This window comes from Fonsecaea nubica, assembly GCF_001646965.1.
Source record: "Fonsecaea nubica strain CBS 269.64 chromosome Unknown Scaff54, whole genome shotgun sequence".
NCBI lineage: Eukaryota > Fungi > Ascomycota > Eurotiomycetes > Chaetothyriales > Herpotrichiellaceae > Fonsecaea > Fonsecaea nubica.
In genome coordinates this window covers 56,511-72,732 of record NW_019173727.1, presented here as the reverse complement: position 1 = coordinate 72,732, position 16,222 = coordinate 56,511, and the positions used below count along the sequence as shown (strand labels likewise).

The 16,222-nt window shown below is 52.0% G+C and overlaps 6 protein-coding genes across 6 annotated transcripts; 2 read left to right on the top strand and 4 right to left on the bottom strand.

Annotated features, from left to right (window-relative positions):
• Nucleotides 1-1,163: 1,163 nt before the first annotated feature.
• Nucleotides 1,164-5,327, top strand: AYO20_07593 (phosphoribosylformylglycinamidine synthase; the record flags this gene model as incomplete). Its single annotated transcript, XM_022645878.1, has 1 exon — nucleotides 1,164-5,327. The coding sequence occupies one exon, from the start codon at nucleotides 1,164-1,166 to the stop codon at nucleotides 5,325-5,327; it is 4,164 nt and encodes a 1,387-aa protein (XP_022498123.1).
• A 953-nt stretch (nucleotides 5,328-6,280) lies between these two features.
• Nucleotides 6,281-7,423, bottom strand: AYO20_07592 (hypothetical protein; the record flags this gene model as incomplete). The annotated part of the gene is made up of 3 exons (XM_022645877.1): nucleotides 6,281-6,716; nucleotides 6,767-6,960; nucleotides 7,013-7,423. The coding sequence occupies 3 exons, from the start codon at nucleotides 7,421-7,423 to the stop codon at nucleotides 6,281-6,283; spliced, it is 1,041 nt and encodes a 346-aa protein (XP_022498122.1).
• Nucleotides 7,424-8,422: 999 nt separating this feature from the next.
• Nucleotides 8,423-9,136, top strand: AYO20_07591 (cytochrome c oxidase subunit 6, mitochondrial; the record flags this gene model as incomplete). The annotated part of the gene is made up of 4 exons (XM_022645876.1): nucleotides 8,423-8,692; nucleotides 8,752-8,769; nucleotides 8,821-8,938; nucleotides 8,997-9,136. 4 exons carry the CDS (start codon nucleotides 8,423-8,425, stop codon nucleotides 9,134-9,136), a joined length of 546 nt encoding a protein of 181 aa, XP_022498121.1.
• Nucleotides 9,137-10,249: 1,113 nt separating this feature from the next.
• On the bottom strand, nucleotides 10,250-10,951 carry AYO20_07590 (hypothetical protein; the record flags this gene model as incomplete). The annotated part of the gene is made up of 1 exon (XM_022645875.1): nucleotides 10,250-10,951. The coding sequence occupies one exon, from the start codon at nucleotides 10,949-10,951 to the stop codon at nucleotides 10,250-10,252; it is 702 nt and encodes a 233-aa protein (XP_022498120.1).
• Nucleotides 10,952-11,571: 620 nt separating this feature from the next.
• Nucleotides 11,572-13,457, bottom strand: AYO20_07589 (hypothetical protein; the record flags this gene model as incomplete). Its single annotated transcript, XM_022645874.1, has 3 exons — nucleotides 11,572-12,215; nucleotides 12,439-12,975; nucleotides 13,082-13,457. 3 exons carry the CDS (start codon nucleotides 13,455-13,457, stop codon nucleotides 11,572-11,574), a joined length of 1,557 nt encoding a protein of 518 aa, XP_022498119.1.
• A 1,210-nt stretch (nucleotides 13,458-14,667) lies between these two features.
• On the bottom strand, nucleotides 14,668-15,981 carry AYO20_07588 (hypothetical protein; the record flags this gene model as incomplete). Its single annotated transcript, XM_022645873.1, has 3 exons — nucleotides 14,668-14,824; nucleotides 14,883-15,765; nucleotides 15,816-15,981. The coding sequence occupies 3 exons, from the start codon at nucleotides 15,979-15,981 to the stop codon at nucleotides 14,668-14,670; spliced, it is 1,206 nt and encodes a 401-aa protein (XP_022498118.1).
• Nucleotides 15,982-16,222: the final 241 nt, after the last annotated feature.

Sequence of the window (16,222 nt, the reverse complement as noted above, 5' to 3'; positions counted from 1 at the left end):
TGGAAGTTCGCAATGTGGACGAGGGGTCTTCCAGGTCTGCTTTGGAGCGAGACGAATGCGATCGGTGGTGGAGGAAAGATTCGGTAGATGGGCGAGGAGAAGGAATGGTGTCGGCGGGAAAAGGGCAGTCTGAACGACTTGCCCCAACCTTTCAAAGGGGATATTGGTGGAGCTTGAGATACCTCGTGTCCAACTGAGAAAGACCTCGAGGTTTTTCGGTATGTGGGTCAGGTGCGCAGTCGAGAGACGGGTATGAATCGAGGTGTCGGGCTCAACGATCAGACGGCAAGCCGACAGACTCGGTCACTGGTCAACTAATGGCGATGATGACAGTGGCATTGAACCGGAGAACCGATCACGAGAAAAGCGGATCAGGAAAAACTGTCCCATGTGAGGGCAGCCGACGGCGGGGATGACCTAAATGGACTTTGTCAAATGATGCAGTAGCTTTGGGAAAAGATAGCGAAGGGAAAAGCTCAAGTTGGCGGCCTACAAATTGGAGTAGTTGGGTGTGAGTGAGAAGGGTGGATGACGGATAATACCAGATTTGATCTGGCGACGTAGTTGGCAAGCCAATATTGGACCAAGATTGACAAGCGAGGTATTACCACCGAGGAGGACCGCAGGAGAGAGGAGCATAAAGGGGGAGGCTGATTTCTGGGGAAGCCACAAGCCTCGAGGCAGTCCGATAGGCACCAGCTAGGGGTGCCACTACTCCAGGAGAAACCCCCAGTGCCGCCCGAGCCGCGTTGCGTCTTAACCACAACCACCTACGTACTCCCTCCGCTGAGCCGGGAACCAACGTCGTTGACGCCAAGCCGCCGCGACCGCAGAGTTTTCAAACTTCCTCAGAACCACACATCAGCCACAATGGATAATCACGAGTTGGACGAGAGCTGTATGATCAGGCCGTGAACATGGAGCCCTGACGATTGTTTCGTGATTGATCGATTCTACCTTTTGCTTTCGGCTGGCCTCGGATGACCGTCTGATCCTTCTCTCAACCAACCTGCATACAAGACTCGACATCTTTCTTCTATTGCGTGGGATCATCGTATCCTTTTACATTTATCGGGCCTTAACGGTGGTATTGCGATCCTCCTTGTGACAGTGATCATGCTACATATTAGGATCGTCTAGCCTCTGAGTGTCACTTGTCAACCATGGATCATTCACAAGTCTGTGTCATCCCTGGAGCGTCAGCCTTTTCCGAATTTCGACGTCAGGCTCTGGCCGCCAACGTGGGAGCCCGTGATGTTCAAGGACAGTACATGCACTATGTGGAACTTGTGGAATCACTTGATTCTGAGAGCCATGCTCTACTGGAAAAATTGTTGACTCATGGCAACTATGTAGAAGCCCAAGAAAAGGAAGACGAACCGTCAACTGTTCTCTATGTCCTACCTCGACCAGGCACTATCTCTCCATGGAGTTCAAAGGCCACCAATATCGCTCATGTTTGTGGACTTCAAAAAGTAGTTCGTCGAATCGAACGAGGTGTCAAGATTACGGTATACCTTGAAAATGGACAGTCTCTGGGCCGATCAAGCCTTGACTTCCTGCATGACCGGATGACAGAGACCATTTCAGAAAATGAGCCAGATCTCAATCTCTTGTTCATGCACCATCAACCTGGCCTGTTGGGTACATACGACCTATACAGTGGGGGACGAAGTCCCTCAGAAATGCTTCAAGATTTGAATCGCAAGCTAGGCCTTGCTCTTGACGCTTCAGAAATCCAGTATCTCGTCGAAGCCTACTCGAAACACGGGCCCGTCCCGAGAAAGCCTACAGACGTTGAGCTCTTCATGTTTGCTCAGGTGAACTCGGAGCACTGCAGACACAAGATTTTCAATGCAAGCTGGACCATTGATGGAAAACCCAAGACTAACACGCTGTTTGGCATGATCAGAAATACGCACAAACACACTCCGGAAGGCACCATCAGTGCATACAGCGACAATGCAGCTGTGCTCAAAGGCAGCAATGGGAGTCAATGGGCCCCTGACGACCTCAACGGCCAATGGAAAGCGACGAAAGAGCCCGTGCAGTTCCTCATCAAGGTCGAGACTCATAACCATCCTACCGCTGTCTCTCCCTTTCCGGGAGCGGCAACTGGCTCAGGGGGCGAGATCCGGGATGAAGGAGCAACAGGAAGAGGAGCAAAACCCAAAGCGGGTCTCGCGGGATTCTGTGTGTCTGATCTGCTGATACCGGATCACCGCCAGCCGTGGGAACTCGACTATGGCAGACCCAGTCATATCGCTAGCAGTCTCGACATAATGCTCGAAGCACCCATTGGAAGTGCTGCCTTCAACAATGAATTCGGTCGACCATGCACTGCTGGATATTTTAGGACGTTGCTGGTGGAAATGAGAACGGGCAAAGACTCCACAGAAATCAGAGGCTATCATAAGCCCATCATGATTGCAGGAGGCGTCGGGACTGTTCGACCTCAGCATGCTCTCAAGGACCCCGACATTGTCAAAGACGGAGCATTCCTGATTGTCATGGGCGGGCCAGCCATGCTCATCGGCCTGGGAGGAGGGGCCGCATCGAGTGTCAGCTCTGGAGAAGGGTCTGCCGAGCTGGATTTTGCTAGTGTTCAGCGAGGCAACCCCGAAATGCAACGACGGGCGCAAGAAGTCATCAATGCATGTACTGCGCTCGGTTCACACAACCCTATACTCTTCATTCACGATGTCGGTGCCGGAGGTCTGTCCAATGCGTTACCAGAACTCGCCAAAGATTCTGGTCTCGGTGCAGAATTTGAGCTTCGAGACATTGACTGTGCAGACAAGAGTATGAGCCCTCTCCAGATATGGTGCAATGAAGCCCAAGAACGGTATGTTCTTGCGGTAGCACAGGAGGGTATGAACAAATTCAGGGCCATTGCGAAACGAGAACGGTGTGGGATCTCTGTTGTGGGAAGAGCCACGAGGCGGCAAGTGTTGAAGCTCACAGACCGCGATCACCCCGCAGATGGCGATGGCCAACAAGATCCTATCGACCTCCCAATGGAGGTTCTTTTCGGAAAACCGCCCAAGATGACCCGTGATGCCAATTCACGCAAAGCCGACTTACCAGGCTTTGATACCAGCTTGAGCCTGTATGTCCCGCAGGCGTCAATGAACGGTTTGCTCCAGGAGGCAATTGATCGAGTGCTCCAAATGCCAGCTGTCGGATCTAAATCCTTCTTGATTACGATAGGAGACAGAACAGTTGGTGGGCTCATAGCCAGGGATCAAATGGTCGGCCCCTGGCAGGTTCCTGTGGCAGACGTGTCTGTTACAGCAACATCACTTACCGTCGGTATTAAGAGTGGAGAGGCAATGGCAATGGGCGAGAAACCAACCATTGCACTAATCTCACCAGCAGCATCTGCACGTATGGCAGTGGCTGAATCACTGATGAACTTGACTGCTGCAGATCTACCCGATCGCCTTCATCAGGTCAAGCTGTCCGCCAACTGGATGTCCGCGTCCACTCATCCGGGCGAAGGTGCAGGGATTTATGAAGCTGTGGAGGCCTTGGGCATGGATTTGTGCCCCAAACTCGGCGTCTCAATTCCGGTTGGGAAAGATTCCATGTCCATGAAGATGAAATGGACAGATTCTCAAACCAAGGAGGCAAAGGAAGTCACAAGTCCCTTATCGGTTGTTATATCTGCCTTCGCCCCCGTTCTGGACATCAGGAAGACGTGGACCCCGCAGCTAAAAAGATACAACGAAGTGGGCGAAACGACTCTGTTTTTCGTGGATCTGGGTCTCGCACATCGCGCATTGGGAGGGTCCGCTCTCACACAATCTTTCAAACAAATTGGCGATGAAGCGCCCGACATTCGCTCCGTCTCCTTGTTCAAAGACTTTTTCGACGCAACGCAACAACTGCATGAACAAGGGTTTGTGCTGGCATATCACGACCGTTCCGACGGCGGCCTCTTCGTGACACTGGCAGAAATGTCATTTACTGGTCGCTGCGGTATAGAAATCATGATCAACGACATATGTCCCACACCGAACACACCGGATGTAATATCTACGTTATTCAACGAAGAATTGGGGGCGGTGTTCCAGGTCCGTAAATCTGACGAGAATCACTTCAAGGCCTGTTTCGCAACGTGTGGTCCTCCTCCCGGCCTTATCCACAAGATCGGTCGTGTTTCCACAAAGTCTTCCTCTCAGAATATGGCGATCTATCACGGTGGGAAACTGATCTACCGTGCAACTCGTGGAGAGTTGCAACAAAAATGGTCAAACACATCGTATTGGCTTCAACGACTTCGGGACAATCCTTCATGTGCGGACTCGGAATACAAGGCGATCCTCGATGATGCTGAACCAGGATTAAGCTATAATCTTAGCTTCGACCCCAAGGAGAATATCAACACCTACAAAGCGTCGTTACTCAATTACGTGCGTCCCACCGCTCGACCACGAGTTGCCATTTTGCGAGATCAGGGCACCAACGGCCACGCGGAAATGGCATTCGCTTTCGAAGCCGCCGGCTTTACTGCGATAGACGTCCACATGTCCGACATTCTGGACCCCAAACCACACCAGTCACACCTTGGTATCGACCATGATCTCTCTTCCTTCGTGGGTCTTGCTCTCTGCGGCGGTTTCAGCTTTGGCGACTGCCTCGGTGCAGGCCAGGGTTGGGCAAAATCCATCCTCTTCCACCCCACAACACGCCAGAAATTCCAGACCTTCTTCGAAAGGAAGGACACATTCGCGCTGGGCGTCTGCAACGGATGTCAGGTCCTCTCCAAACTCAAAGAGCTGATTCCCGGCGCAGACAAATGGCCTTCCTTTGAGCGGAACGAATCCGAACAGTACGAGGCCCGAGTCTGCATGGTCAAAGTGTCGGACCCCCCAGCGGAATCCGGCATGGCTCCCAGCGTCTTCTTCCACGGCATGAGCGGGTCTTCATTCCCCATCGCCGTCGCACACGGTGAAGGGCGCGCGTCGTTCACCACCGATCTCCCACCGCCGCACACGGGCAACAAGACCTGGGACGCCTCTCTCGCTCACGACTTCGCGTACGCCAACCTCGCACCCATCCAGTACGTCGACAACAAATCCCTGCAGCCCACGACGGCGTACCCGGCCAACCCGAACGGGAGTCCCGCGGGCATTGCTGGCGTGCGGAGCCAGGATGGACGTGTCCTGGCGCTGATGCCTCATCCCGAACGTACTATCTTGGCCGGCGTGGGCAGCTACATCCCCGACCACGCGGTCAAGGGAGAGAAGGACGCGTGGGGCGACTGGGGCGAGTACGGGCCGTGGTTGAGATTGTTCCAGAGTGCGAGGAGATGGGTTGGATAGATAGGAGGCCTTTGACACGGGGTCCTTGACCGCTTTGAACGCAGATAGGCATGGCGTTGAAGAGGCAAAGAAAGAAGGAAGGGCATTGTTGTAACCAAGAATACCCGACACCAGGAGATCAGGGCTCGCTTTCGAGAGACGCACGATACACTACCAGCACTGTTCGATTCCAGGATTGAGGGTCGTATCTGAATTTCACGCTTCATTCCTTGTTGTACATTGACGTTGCCGTGCTCATGGGAAAAGGGGTAATTGACTGAGATAAATGCACCTCTCTGCTATGCATGGCTCAATTGAAGCCTGAAATTCCGCCGCTTGTGAAACAATAGACATCCTCAGATACATAGATAGATACATAAATTGAGACTTTTACATGCTCGCGTTTCAAAGCAAGACTGTTCCGAGACAGCTAGAGTGAGGGCTGCAGCATGTCAATCTCGAGTTTTCAAATTTTTATTCCTTTCTTGCAAACTACATCAACTCTACTAACGAGCCCCTTTGTCGTCCGCATTAGAATTCGTGCATTAATAGCGAGTACCATCTAATTACACAATGCAAAAAGAAAAAGGAGAAACGGTGGTCCTACCCTTCTGGCATCCACCAAGTCTTGAACAGGAAAATCCCGAGACCCCTTCTCTCCGTCATCAACGAGGCAGCAAACGGCAAACTTTTGTACACTGTCCTCTGCCAGGTTTCCAGCAGATCCCCTCGATCTGCTCGGCTCCGAGTCGTCCCTGGCATACCCCCCAACCAGACTCGAGTCATGCTTGACGTCAATATGTAATAGGCGGCACCCCTTTGCCGCCAGGTTCAGTTGTCCAGTAAGACAAAAACCAGCTGTTGGCTGATTTCCTGCAACTCAATTGAATTTCTTCGTTGTCTTCTCTCGGACACTGCTCCCGCATTAGACAATGAAGGTCTATCCTTCGGAAAGGATTGTACGCTTCGACTGTCTAAGCCTTTCGCGATCGGGTGGTTGGACCATTCGATCGGCCGGTGGTAATGGCACCATTGCTCTTCTTCTCATCTCCAAGCGCCGATGGAACCTTGTGTGGGTCAGGAAGGGGAAGATCCCTCATAGCGATCAAAGCTTCTCTGCCAGTGTTCCTTCTCGGTCGTCCTTGAATGGCTTGCTTTCGGTAGGTTGCGAAGTAGAATGAGATGAAGAGCAACAAGTAAGAGCTCAGAATGACAAGGCCGGCGATGGCTGCAAATTCCTCGCCTGCGCAGGTGCCTGCATTCGGCAGCCAGGAGAAGTAGGAGTTGGCGAAGTAGGTGTACGACGCGAAGTAAACAAAACCAAGATCAATGACGAACTGGATGATTTGCATGATGGTGATGTACTTCTTCCACCAGATTCTGATACCGCGAGCTGATTGGAAATAGTACCTAGAAAATTGTCAGCCGCGTACACAATTTTGCGCGCAAATTTCCCTGACCAGTACATGACCACGTGCACCATCAAGTTCAGCGTAATAGGGACCCATGAGACCGCAGTATGCCCAATAAGCTGAGTGTAGCAGAGAAGCGCAGTTGCACCGTGGTGATAGGTGTGGAGGAAGGTCAGAGGCTTCTTCTTGAGGACCAAAAACAACGTGTCAATGAGTTCGAGATATTTGGTGAGGTAGTTCAACTGCGTAAATTAGAAAGTGTCGCCAGCTTAATAGTCAGACATGCAGACTCACATAGTAGAGCACAACCAATTCTTGCGTCCAACCTCCATTGTAGCTGCAAATGGCGTGGAAGACACCACCCCGCACAAGGGTAGGGAGCAGCTGTTCAACGAACAGCACCAACAGACAACCGCTGATGATGGTGAGATAGAGGTTATGGACCATAAAAGCACCGTTGAGCGTGAATGGCTGGCGGTGCTTCATCAATTCTCTTCCGCCAAAAATAATAACATAGTACGAGATCAAGGCGACCACAGTCTCCGGCAATGTCGACATGGGTGTCTTGCCGGATTCAAACTTGAAGTCCATCGGCGAATAACCAAGGACTGCGGAATAGGCCTTTTCGAAGATAGGCCATAGCTCGATGCCGAAGGGGCGATCGAGCGTAGGAAGGGGAATAGACTTGAGAATATCGTCCGACATATTGAAAGAATTCGTCAATTTCGCAGTCGCAGGTGAAGGACGGACCGAGAGGGCGTAAACGCGAGCGCCGAATCGAAAGGGAAGGAGTGACTGAAAAACAATCAACTAGAGAGGGTGTGAAGGAGAAGAAAAGGACAAAAAGCAGAGGCGAACGCGAAGAGATGAAGTAGTGGTCAATCGGAAGGAGGTGGAAGGGAGTGAGATATATTTTTTCAAGCCGGCAGCGCGGACAGTGGCGGCGGTTGCAATGGGAAAATTGCAGGACGAAGAAGAGGGATGAGTGAAAATGGAAATGTCCCAACAGAGAGTGCCCAATGGTGCCAATGGGTGCCAGAAGGAAGCCAACTATGGGATAATCAAAAAAATCAGGGGAAACTCGTTTGTTGAGATGCGCGCAGCCTCTGTCGTAATAGCCAAGGCCCGCTGCAGCCGCACCTTCCCATTGGTTGTGTACCTGGTTTCAATTTCCGCCGAGGGAGAAACTTTTGCGATTGTCGCGCGTCTGCCGTGTTGAAAACGGGAGCCGCAGAAAAGACCTGATTGGAGGAAAAATTGATACCGTGTCCCTTTACCCGTCTATGCGCCAAACTCGAGAGAGAGAAGAAGTAAAGGGTTGAGCACGGGAGAGAGTGGATGCTATGTACTTAATATCATTGCCAGCTACCATAAGTATCAATTGAGGCAACTGGCGAATATAGATGGTCCTTTTGGGACTGGTAGAGGCCTCACAACCAATCAGATACCTGTGATTTACAATACAGCCCTTGTCAGTCACATTACAGCTCAAATACCACCCACAAATACGTGTCCGACTTGGCTGACGTTCGTCATTTCAACCACTCAGGAGCTCTCCGATTATCCTGCCTGGGCAAGCAAATCTCAGGTGACCGAAGAACCTCAATCGACATCCGCCCAGACTTTGAACACAACATCTGGTCCACCTTCTCTCACTCTACCACTCTACGCAACCGCCCTGTGCTCTACTTTGCCCACTGCACAATGGCTTCTCTCGCCATGTTTCGTCTCACAGCTCGTCCCGCCACTTCCGCCTTCCTCAGACCCTGCACCCGGTCGTTCAAGAGAGCTCCAGCTGTCACTCAATCGTTTTCCGCAAGGTCCCCATTCAGCTCTTCGGCCATCCAAAGAAGTGCCGGCCACGAAGACGAAACGTTCGAGGAATTCTCTGCGAGGTACGGTCCCGATGGAGCTTGGTCTGGGGTATACTGGTCGTCGAAGCACTATTTGGCGCTGCTGCAAAACACATTGGCTGTAAGAGCTTGGCTGACGAGTTCTGTTACAGATATGAGAAGGAATTCGATGCTGTGCAGGATGTCTTTGAGCTTCAGGTAAGAATGGCAAGCCCCAATTATATTGTCTGGTCTAATCTAGATAAACAGCGAAACCTCAACAATGCCTTTGCCTACGATCTCGTCCCTTCTCCCGGGGTTGTGACAGCTGCTTTGAAAGCTGCCAGACGTGTCAACGATTTCCCTACAGCTGTGAGAATATTTGAAGGTCCGTTGCGGAGAATTTCTTTCAGGAAGGCAGTCGGGTCTAATATTCGCAATAACAGGCATCAAAGCAAAGGTCGAGAACATTCAACAATATCAGGAATACCTAGAGGAGCTGAAACCTCTGCGCGAAGAGCTCGGGATTAACCTGAAAGAAGACCTCTATCCCGAAAACAGTGACAGCCCATACCACAACCCATAGGCGATGTTGTGAAAGATGGAGAGAAAAGAGGAAGAGCTGGTCATAAAGCTTGTGCATTGGTGGTTGGGAAAATGGAATAGGAGAGTCGCAGGGTGTGTTTCGGACCAGAGGAAGCCAGAATGAGGGGACTCGCACATGTATCCCTTCATTAGCTTCGCGCGCAACATCTTCAGAGACTACCTACGATGTAGTAAAACTTGTACAGTTTCAAAGACGATCACGTCCGGGTTGAGTGAGAGACTCATTACGTCTTTTTCGGTTTTACTTTTCTCCTCAAGTTTGAAATTGGTTTCCACAACAGAAGAGGAGGTTGTCCGAGTGTTTTCTACGCCGATGGACCGTCACCGTCATTGAGCAAGGGGCCTCGTTTCCTTTGGTTGAAGCTACTAACGACAGCATCTAGAGCCATTTCCGTCGTTTTGAGATGCCCTTGCTCCCCAATTTGAGGAGAATTCGACAACAAAACTTCCACTGACACCCGCCGCCAGCTTCCAGACCAGTTGCTCTGCCCCCACCCCCCCTTCGATCACCAAGGAGGCCACAACGACGCTGACGGATAATCCCTCTAAATCCTCCACGTTGACGACTTGTCCAGCTCAACGCGGACTCTGGCCAATACGGAGGAAAGAAAACTGTAAGTCCACGGTGGCGACGGTCTCCAAAATGGTGATATCTATCAGGATCTATTCGGCGACGCACACCCATGCCACCATGCGGCTGAGGTGCAAGGTTCAAGGTTGAGGGTCGAAGGGTGGAACCTGGAACCCGATAAGATTGAACGTCCTCTTTACAAGGACTCGTGGATACTATGTATTTCAAAACGCGCACCACACGGGCTTTGAGAATGGCGATCCGTCGTCTGTCTATCTATCTGTTCGAGCCTTTGCTTCATGGACCACTACGGGGAGGATCTTGTTCTCACACAATACCCGGGCCTTGATCCCCCCCCCCCCCCCTGAAGCTTCTGTCACGACATTAGACAATATGGTTTATTCTTCGGGTTTCTCACCTTTTGATTCGTGAATGTCGGCTGATCACCGGGAGGTTGGAAGATGTTTGAAGCCCATGAAGCGACTCTCGACCCCTTAAAGTAGTGGTCTGGCCACGGGGTTGCTAACAACCAAGGCCAACGATTTTCGAAAATTCTTCTTCATCAGCCATAGTGGCAGCTTGTTTTGCCAGTGCATCAGCTGTGGTGTTCCATTCTCTTGGAATTTTCCAGAAGAGAACCTGTAATCCTAAGTCGCTAACGCGCCGTAGTTCTGTCAGGTACAACTCCCAAAGATCTCGGTTCTTGACTGGTTCACGCCCCGATGTCCTCCACCCGTTAGTCTGCCAAGTATGAATTCTATGCGTAGCGCAGTCAACCACGTATGAAGAGTCGGTCGCAATGACAAGTCTTTGGATGCCCTCGCCAACCCAGGCACGAAACTGGAGAATTCCAATAGTGGCTCGTAGCTCGGCACGATTGCTTGTTTGCGGCTCACGCGTCCCTTGTGGGCCATTGAGATCTAGTCTGAACGACGTATACCCGGCGGGAGAGTTCGTGGTAGTAGGGTGGAAGACGAACGCACAGCCAGCCCTTGCTTGGTCGGTGCCATTCCCAAGGCAAGCGCCGTCAGCAAAAATAAGGCACTCGCGGTTATTTGTGCGGCGAAGCCAACGGAGCCACGGTATGGTAGCAGCGAACGGATACCCCGTTGTGAAGAGGGAGTCGGGGGTCTCAAGCTCATTTGGAGGATGAAACCGTGTGCCGTTGGAATCTATTTCAATAGGGGCAAATCGATAATCAAAGGACTGAGAACCTAGTGTCATTTTGTTTCCGAACAGATACCGATACCGCTAGAACGCATGGCCAACCGTGAGTGACCCGGCCTACGGAAATCTGAGGGACACGGCGACGTTGTCGAAGCGTCACGGAGCAGATGAAGAATAGCAGGTATGAGACCTCTTATCGGCCGTTGAAAGTGATAGCGGCGTGCAGACTAGGACCATTCCCGAAGCGGCTAGCCCACCTTGCCGCCTGAACCACAGGTTGAGCAACAATTTTACGTACACGGTACTGAGTACGAGGTACGTACCTCGTTTATCAGTATGGGCAGGCACGGCTGGCGAGTACTGTAGGCTACTTGTACAAGCGACAATGAGGCATGTATGCTTATTCTCATTATTGGGATCGCAACATTTGCAAGGCCCCCGTGAATATCATAGTTCTTGCGGACCTTGTTGTCATGACTGTTCAGATCAATCACTGTTTAAAACCTAGTGTTTTGGGGGTTTCAGCCTCATTGAATCCCTCAAGTGGCACACCACAGTCACGTCTCAAGCGTGACCGGTGACGATGACTTGCCTTTACCCTCCCCATCTTCACCTGTTCCCTCCTGAGAACTCTTGAATGCTCCGTGGTCAAGTTCATTCTTACAAATGACCATCTCTCAAACCACGTATCTAAACTGCTTATCGTCACCAAACTCACCGGGCTCCTCGAGGTGCACAGTCTCCCTATCGCGGCCGTACTTCTTGTCCCGCTTCCGGTTGGCTTGGTACAGCAGTCCCATCTGCATCACGCTTGTGACTACCACGATCAGGCACGCACCACACGAGATCCACATGCCCTTGCGGTAATAAGGGGCGTCGCTCTTGGGGAAGATGTTTGTGCCCAACACGGGACCACACTGACCACCCGTCGCCAGGATAGCTAACGCTACAGCGCGCTTACTGTCCGTGGCGTGGGTGTTGCCAACCCATGTCAACGTCATTGCCACCGAGACAAAGATGAGGACGGCCAGGAAAAGGCCGAAATACCTCGGTGCCACCCCGGAGGTAGTGCCCAGAATGATGTACCCGACCGCAGCAATCAATGCAGGGATGGCGACGAAAATGCCACGCATGTTCAGGCGGTCAGAGATGAAGGCTGTGCCGCAGATTGCGAGGAAGCAGAATACATATGGTGGAGCCGAGAGGCCGTTGGATTGGATGGTGGAGAAGGCACCCATTTCGCTGATGATGGTTGGGACGAAGAGCGGTAGAGAGGCGAAGCAGACATTGCAGCCGAAGTACATCAGAGGGGGAAGGTAGGCTGTGAGTAAGTATGTCAGTCTTGTCCCTTTTTCTTCCTGAAATCATGGTCTGCAAAATGAAGGAACGTGTTTTGTTTTAATCGAGCAACACCATGAGACCGGGCCGGGGGGGGGGGGTCATGTCTCTTGTGTAGCTTCCCAGAGAGTTGAGGGATGAACATGTGGAGGGACATCAAATACTCTTAGTGGGCAACAGAAACCTCACGAAAGGAGAAAACTCACATCGATAATCCATCAATCCGCCCAATACCTGTTTCCACTGCAGACCTTTCTTCCCTGTCCTGTCTCCAGGCTGTCTCAAGGATAAATCTATTGCAATCGCCTTGTCTCTCTCCGACAGGAACTTGCAGTGGGCGGGCGAGTCTGGAAGCCAGAACCACGCCACGATGGCCAGCAGACATGTAGGAGCACCCTCAACAATGAACAGGATGCGCCAGGGCCCGATGGATGCCTTGGCTTGAGAAATGCCGTACGCGAGTGCACTTCCGTAGGCGTTGGCGGCGGCAGAGCCACTCAAGAAGATTCCGGTTCGCAGACCGAGCTTTTCGCGCGGGTAGAAAAACGAGAGATACAACGGGACGCCAGGGCCATAGGCAGCTTCAAAGATGGCGAGAATGACTCGACAAACCATCACACCAGCCCAGGATGAACACGCTGCTTGCATAGTGGAAACCACTCCCCACCCGAAAACGACGAAGGCGACCCAGGCATGAGGTGGAAAGGCTTTCCAGCCCATTTGCGTCCATTGTGAGAGGATATCTGTGTAATAGCATGTTAGTCAATGGCTTCAAGCGGTGGACCTGATCCGCAGGGTCGTCGTTGTGGTTGCCCAAACACAAGAAGAAGAAGAAGCGGGAAAACTCACAGCTGATGTAAAATGCAGTTCCCAACCAGTCATACCGCTTTCCACTGAGATCAATGTCGTCCTCCATTCCAGAAATTCTGGCATTGCCCAGATTGGAGCGGTCCAGGACGGACAGGGAGTACAGGACAAAAATCAGTGGCATCAGATGCCAGTCCAGCTTGCGGATGACAGCATCTTCCTCTTCCTTGGTATAGCGAGGGGCGGCAGAAGGGTCATAGTGGGCATTGATGTCGTTGTGCTTCTCAGAGGAGATCTCTTCAGCGGTGGTGACGGTGGGCTTCTCATCGCTAGTTGATGTTTTGGAGGAGGCTGAGTGTACAGCGTCCGGAGGGGTGACACCTGCGATAGGCTTCTCGGTGATCTCTTTGGAATCCATGCTTGCAAGGCTGGGACGGAGCCCTAAAGGTATTATTGCACAGCAGTTCAAATACTCAGCAGGGAGATCGGAGAGGAAGAGGAGCTGGGAAGTAAAATCCAGCGGGCTCACATCTGGGGAACCCTGCCCTTTTTATTGGGATGTCTCGACGCTACCCTGACCCAGGCGCATGGTAGTTGATCTGCCAGATGAGCTGGGTCCCTGGATGCATTACGGCAGTGATCAACGGTGTGAGCGAGCACGAGCTTTTCGCACTCGTGGCAGCTGATGTTCCCCGCAAAAAACGAGGTCGCAGTGGAATTTTGGACATGATCGCTTCCGTCGTCACGAGTAGGAGCCGGTATGGAGCACCGTTGTACACCGTTCGGAGCAGCTGTGAGAGTTATCGGTGGCCAGGGACAGGGATAGACGTGGTCTGTGACAAGGTGCATGATGGCCACAAATGTGACTGCCGAACCGGACCTTGAGCGGTGATCAGTGCATCTTTGACGGAATAGCGGGACTTCCGTCGGCAGATACAACCACCACGCCGCAAGTATTGGAGAAGGCGAGGGTCTGTGAAGCCCTCTTTGATATCATACACCGTATTCTTTCTGGTCCTCGACGCCACCCTGGGGAAGAGAGGGAGAGATTAGTGAGGAGGAAGAAGGTGTGGATGCTAGGGATTGGGGAGACTCTTCCCCACGGAGTCTTCCCGTACATGGCCGCACCGACATTGACTGTATTGGGTGCTTCGTGGCGTTCTAGGCACTGCCAAGCTCGCCTCGGCGTTCAAGTAAGCACCCCCAATCGCCCTTGGTGGCACCTAGAGAAACGCCCGAGTCGGACGCCCCCCCTCCAAGCTTCAACGCCACGGTTCTTAACTATTCCTATCGCAATGCTTATCTCCGCCACAATAACTTCAAGGCCACCACCGCCGGTGCGGAGGTTAGGGTCCTCCGTCCGCACGTTTATGCACAGCTCTCAAGGACAGGAACAATGTGACAAGCGAAGGATCTCACCATGCATGCAAAAATGGTTGGGGAATCTAGACCAGCTAATACGTTCTTCCAGGGTACAGTACATGTTGCAGATCACCAGACCTAATATGCCTAGTACAAAAAGTGAAACCCAGGCCTCGGCACGTCTACGGCAAGGTGTCCCATATACAAATAGGTATGGAATGCCCCAGTTATCTGGTTGCGTGATCCAAAATGACCCGACCTCTCATTCACCCCATACCAACATATTTGAACCATAGCGGTCGACAGTCTTCTCGTTGCAGCCAAGGTTCCCCGCCGTAAAACTGGCCGGGTGTGCACCCACTGCACTTAGGTGAGTTGGGGCAATTGTAGAATGGGATATGGTTGTATCCGATATCCTTGAACCTGTTGTCTGTCAGTCTCCATTTCAGGTCTCGTCTCGTGGAAGTTGGATCTGCCTCACCAGTGGATCTTGCTGGCGTCCTCAAAAAGGCCCAGTGCAATGCTGTGGACAGGTGCATCGCCCCATCTTTCATAAAAGAACCCACCCGTCCGGTCCAGGTGAGTAAAATAGTCTTCGTAGATTTGACTCCTCCAGAACGACAGGTCGGCGATTTCGAAATTGGACCAGAAGTGGCAGGTGCTGTATCCATGTGCCTTGATGTTGTTTTCTGGTCGGCGAGTATTGTCCACCAGCCATGCCATGGCGTTGTTCTTGTGGAGGTACTCTGGGTGGGCTGCCAGAAATTTGATGGTCTCTGGCCATAAGGATGGGATAGATTCCGGCGAGTCAAACAGATTGATATTAAACCCATAGGTCTTATTATGGTCTTGCATATAGCGGAAGACATCGTAGTCGACCTGGCAGAAGAACTTGACTTTTGGCTCCACGCGCCAATAGTATTGGGTATGTTCGAGGGCTGGATGGCGGTAGAACATGCCGCTGTTCCATCGACACATCTTGTGATATGAGATCATCCCCGCGTACTGGACGTCGTTCTCTTTCAGAATCTCGGCCGACTCTTCATATAGTTCCTGGCTGACCCAGGAAGGCATTTCCCAGTGCTCTTTCGGAATGACATGGTAGGCACACTTGGCCTTTGTGACAGCCTGTGTGGCTTCTTTGAATTCTTCGGTAAAAGGGACATCGTTGAAGAATGTCCACGGATAGTTGAACTTGGAGTTCCAGGTCTCTTCGAGCTGCCTCATGGTCGGGAGAAGTTCATTGAGTTCTTCATTGCGGACGAGAGATAGGAGTGTGGCATTGATGCGCGCTGAGTTGAGGCTGTCGGGGGTATAGTCGTGTTCGGTGTGTCGCCAGAGTGGTTCGGGAGGCTCGCCGATTGCTGAGATGGATGTTAGCGTCGTCGCATTGATTCCAAGAGAGAATACACACGCTCTAGCAGAGGATCCTGCTCCCAGTTCTCGATCTTGTCGCCATTGCCAACCACGGTACCGGGCGGTTGAATAGTTTGGACTGGGCGCAGGTACTGATAAATGACGAAGAAGACCAGAACCACGGACAGCGCCCCTAGGAACCGCACGGGCTTTGCGACGGCCATGTTGAACAAAGGCTGTTAGCCATCAGCCATGATACAGAACTCGTCTATGTACCGGACAAGCTGGAAAATGGCAGATAACAATCCTAAAGGGGAAAAAAAAAGAAACAAATGTGATGGATGGGATGGATTGGATCGAATCTTTGAGTTGGTCTGTTTGCGCGGCCAGGGTGGATCCACATCTAGGCGAGGCTTTTTACCCCGGCCTTGCCGCAGGCACAATGTCATTATTGAATTCAGGCGC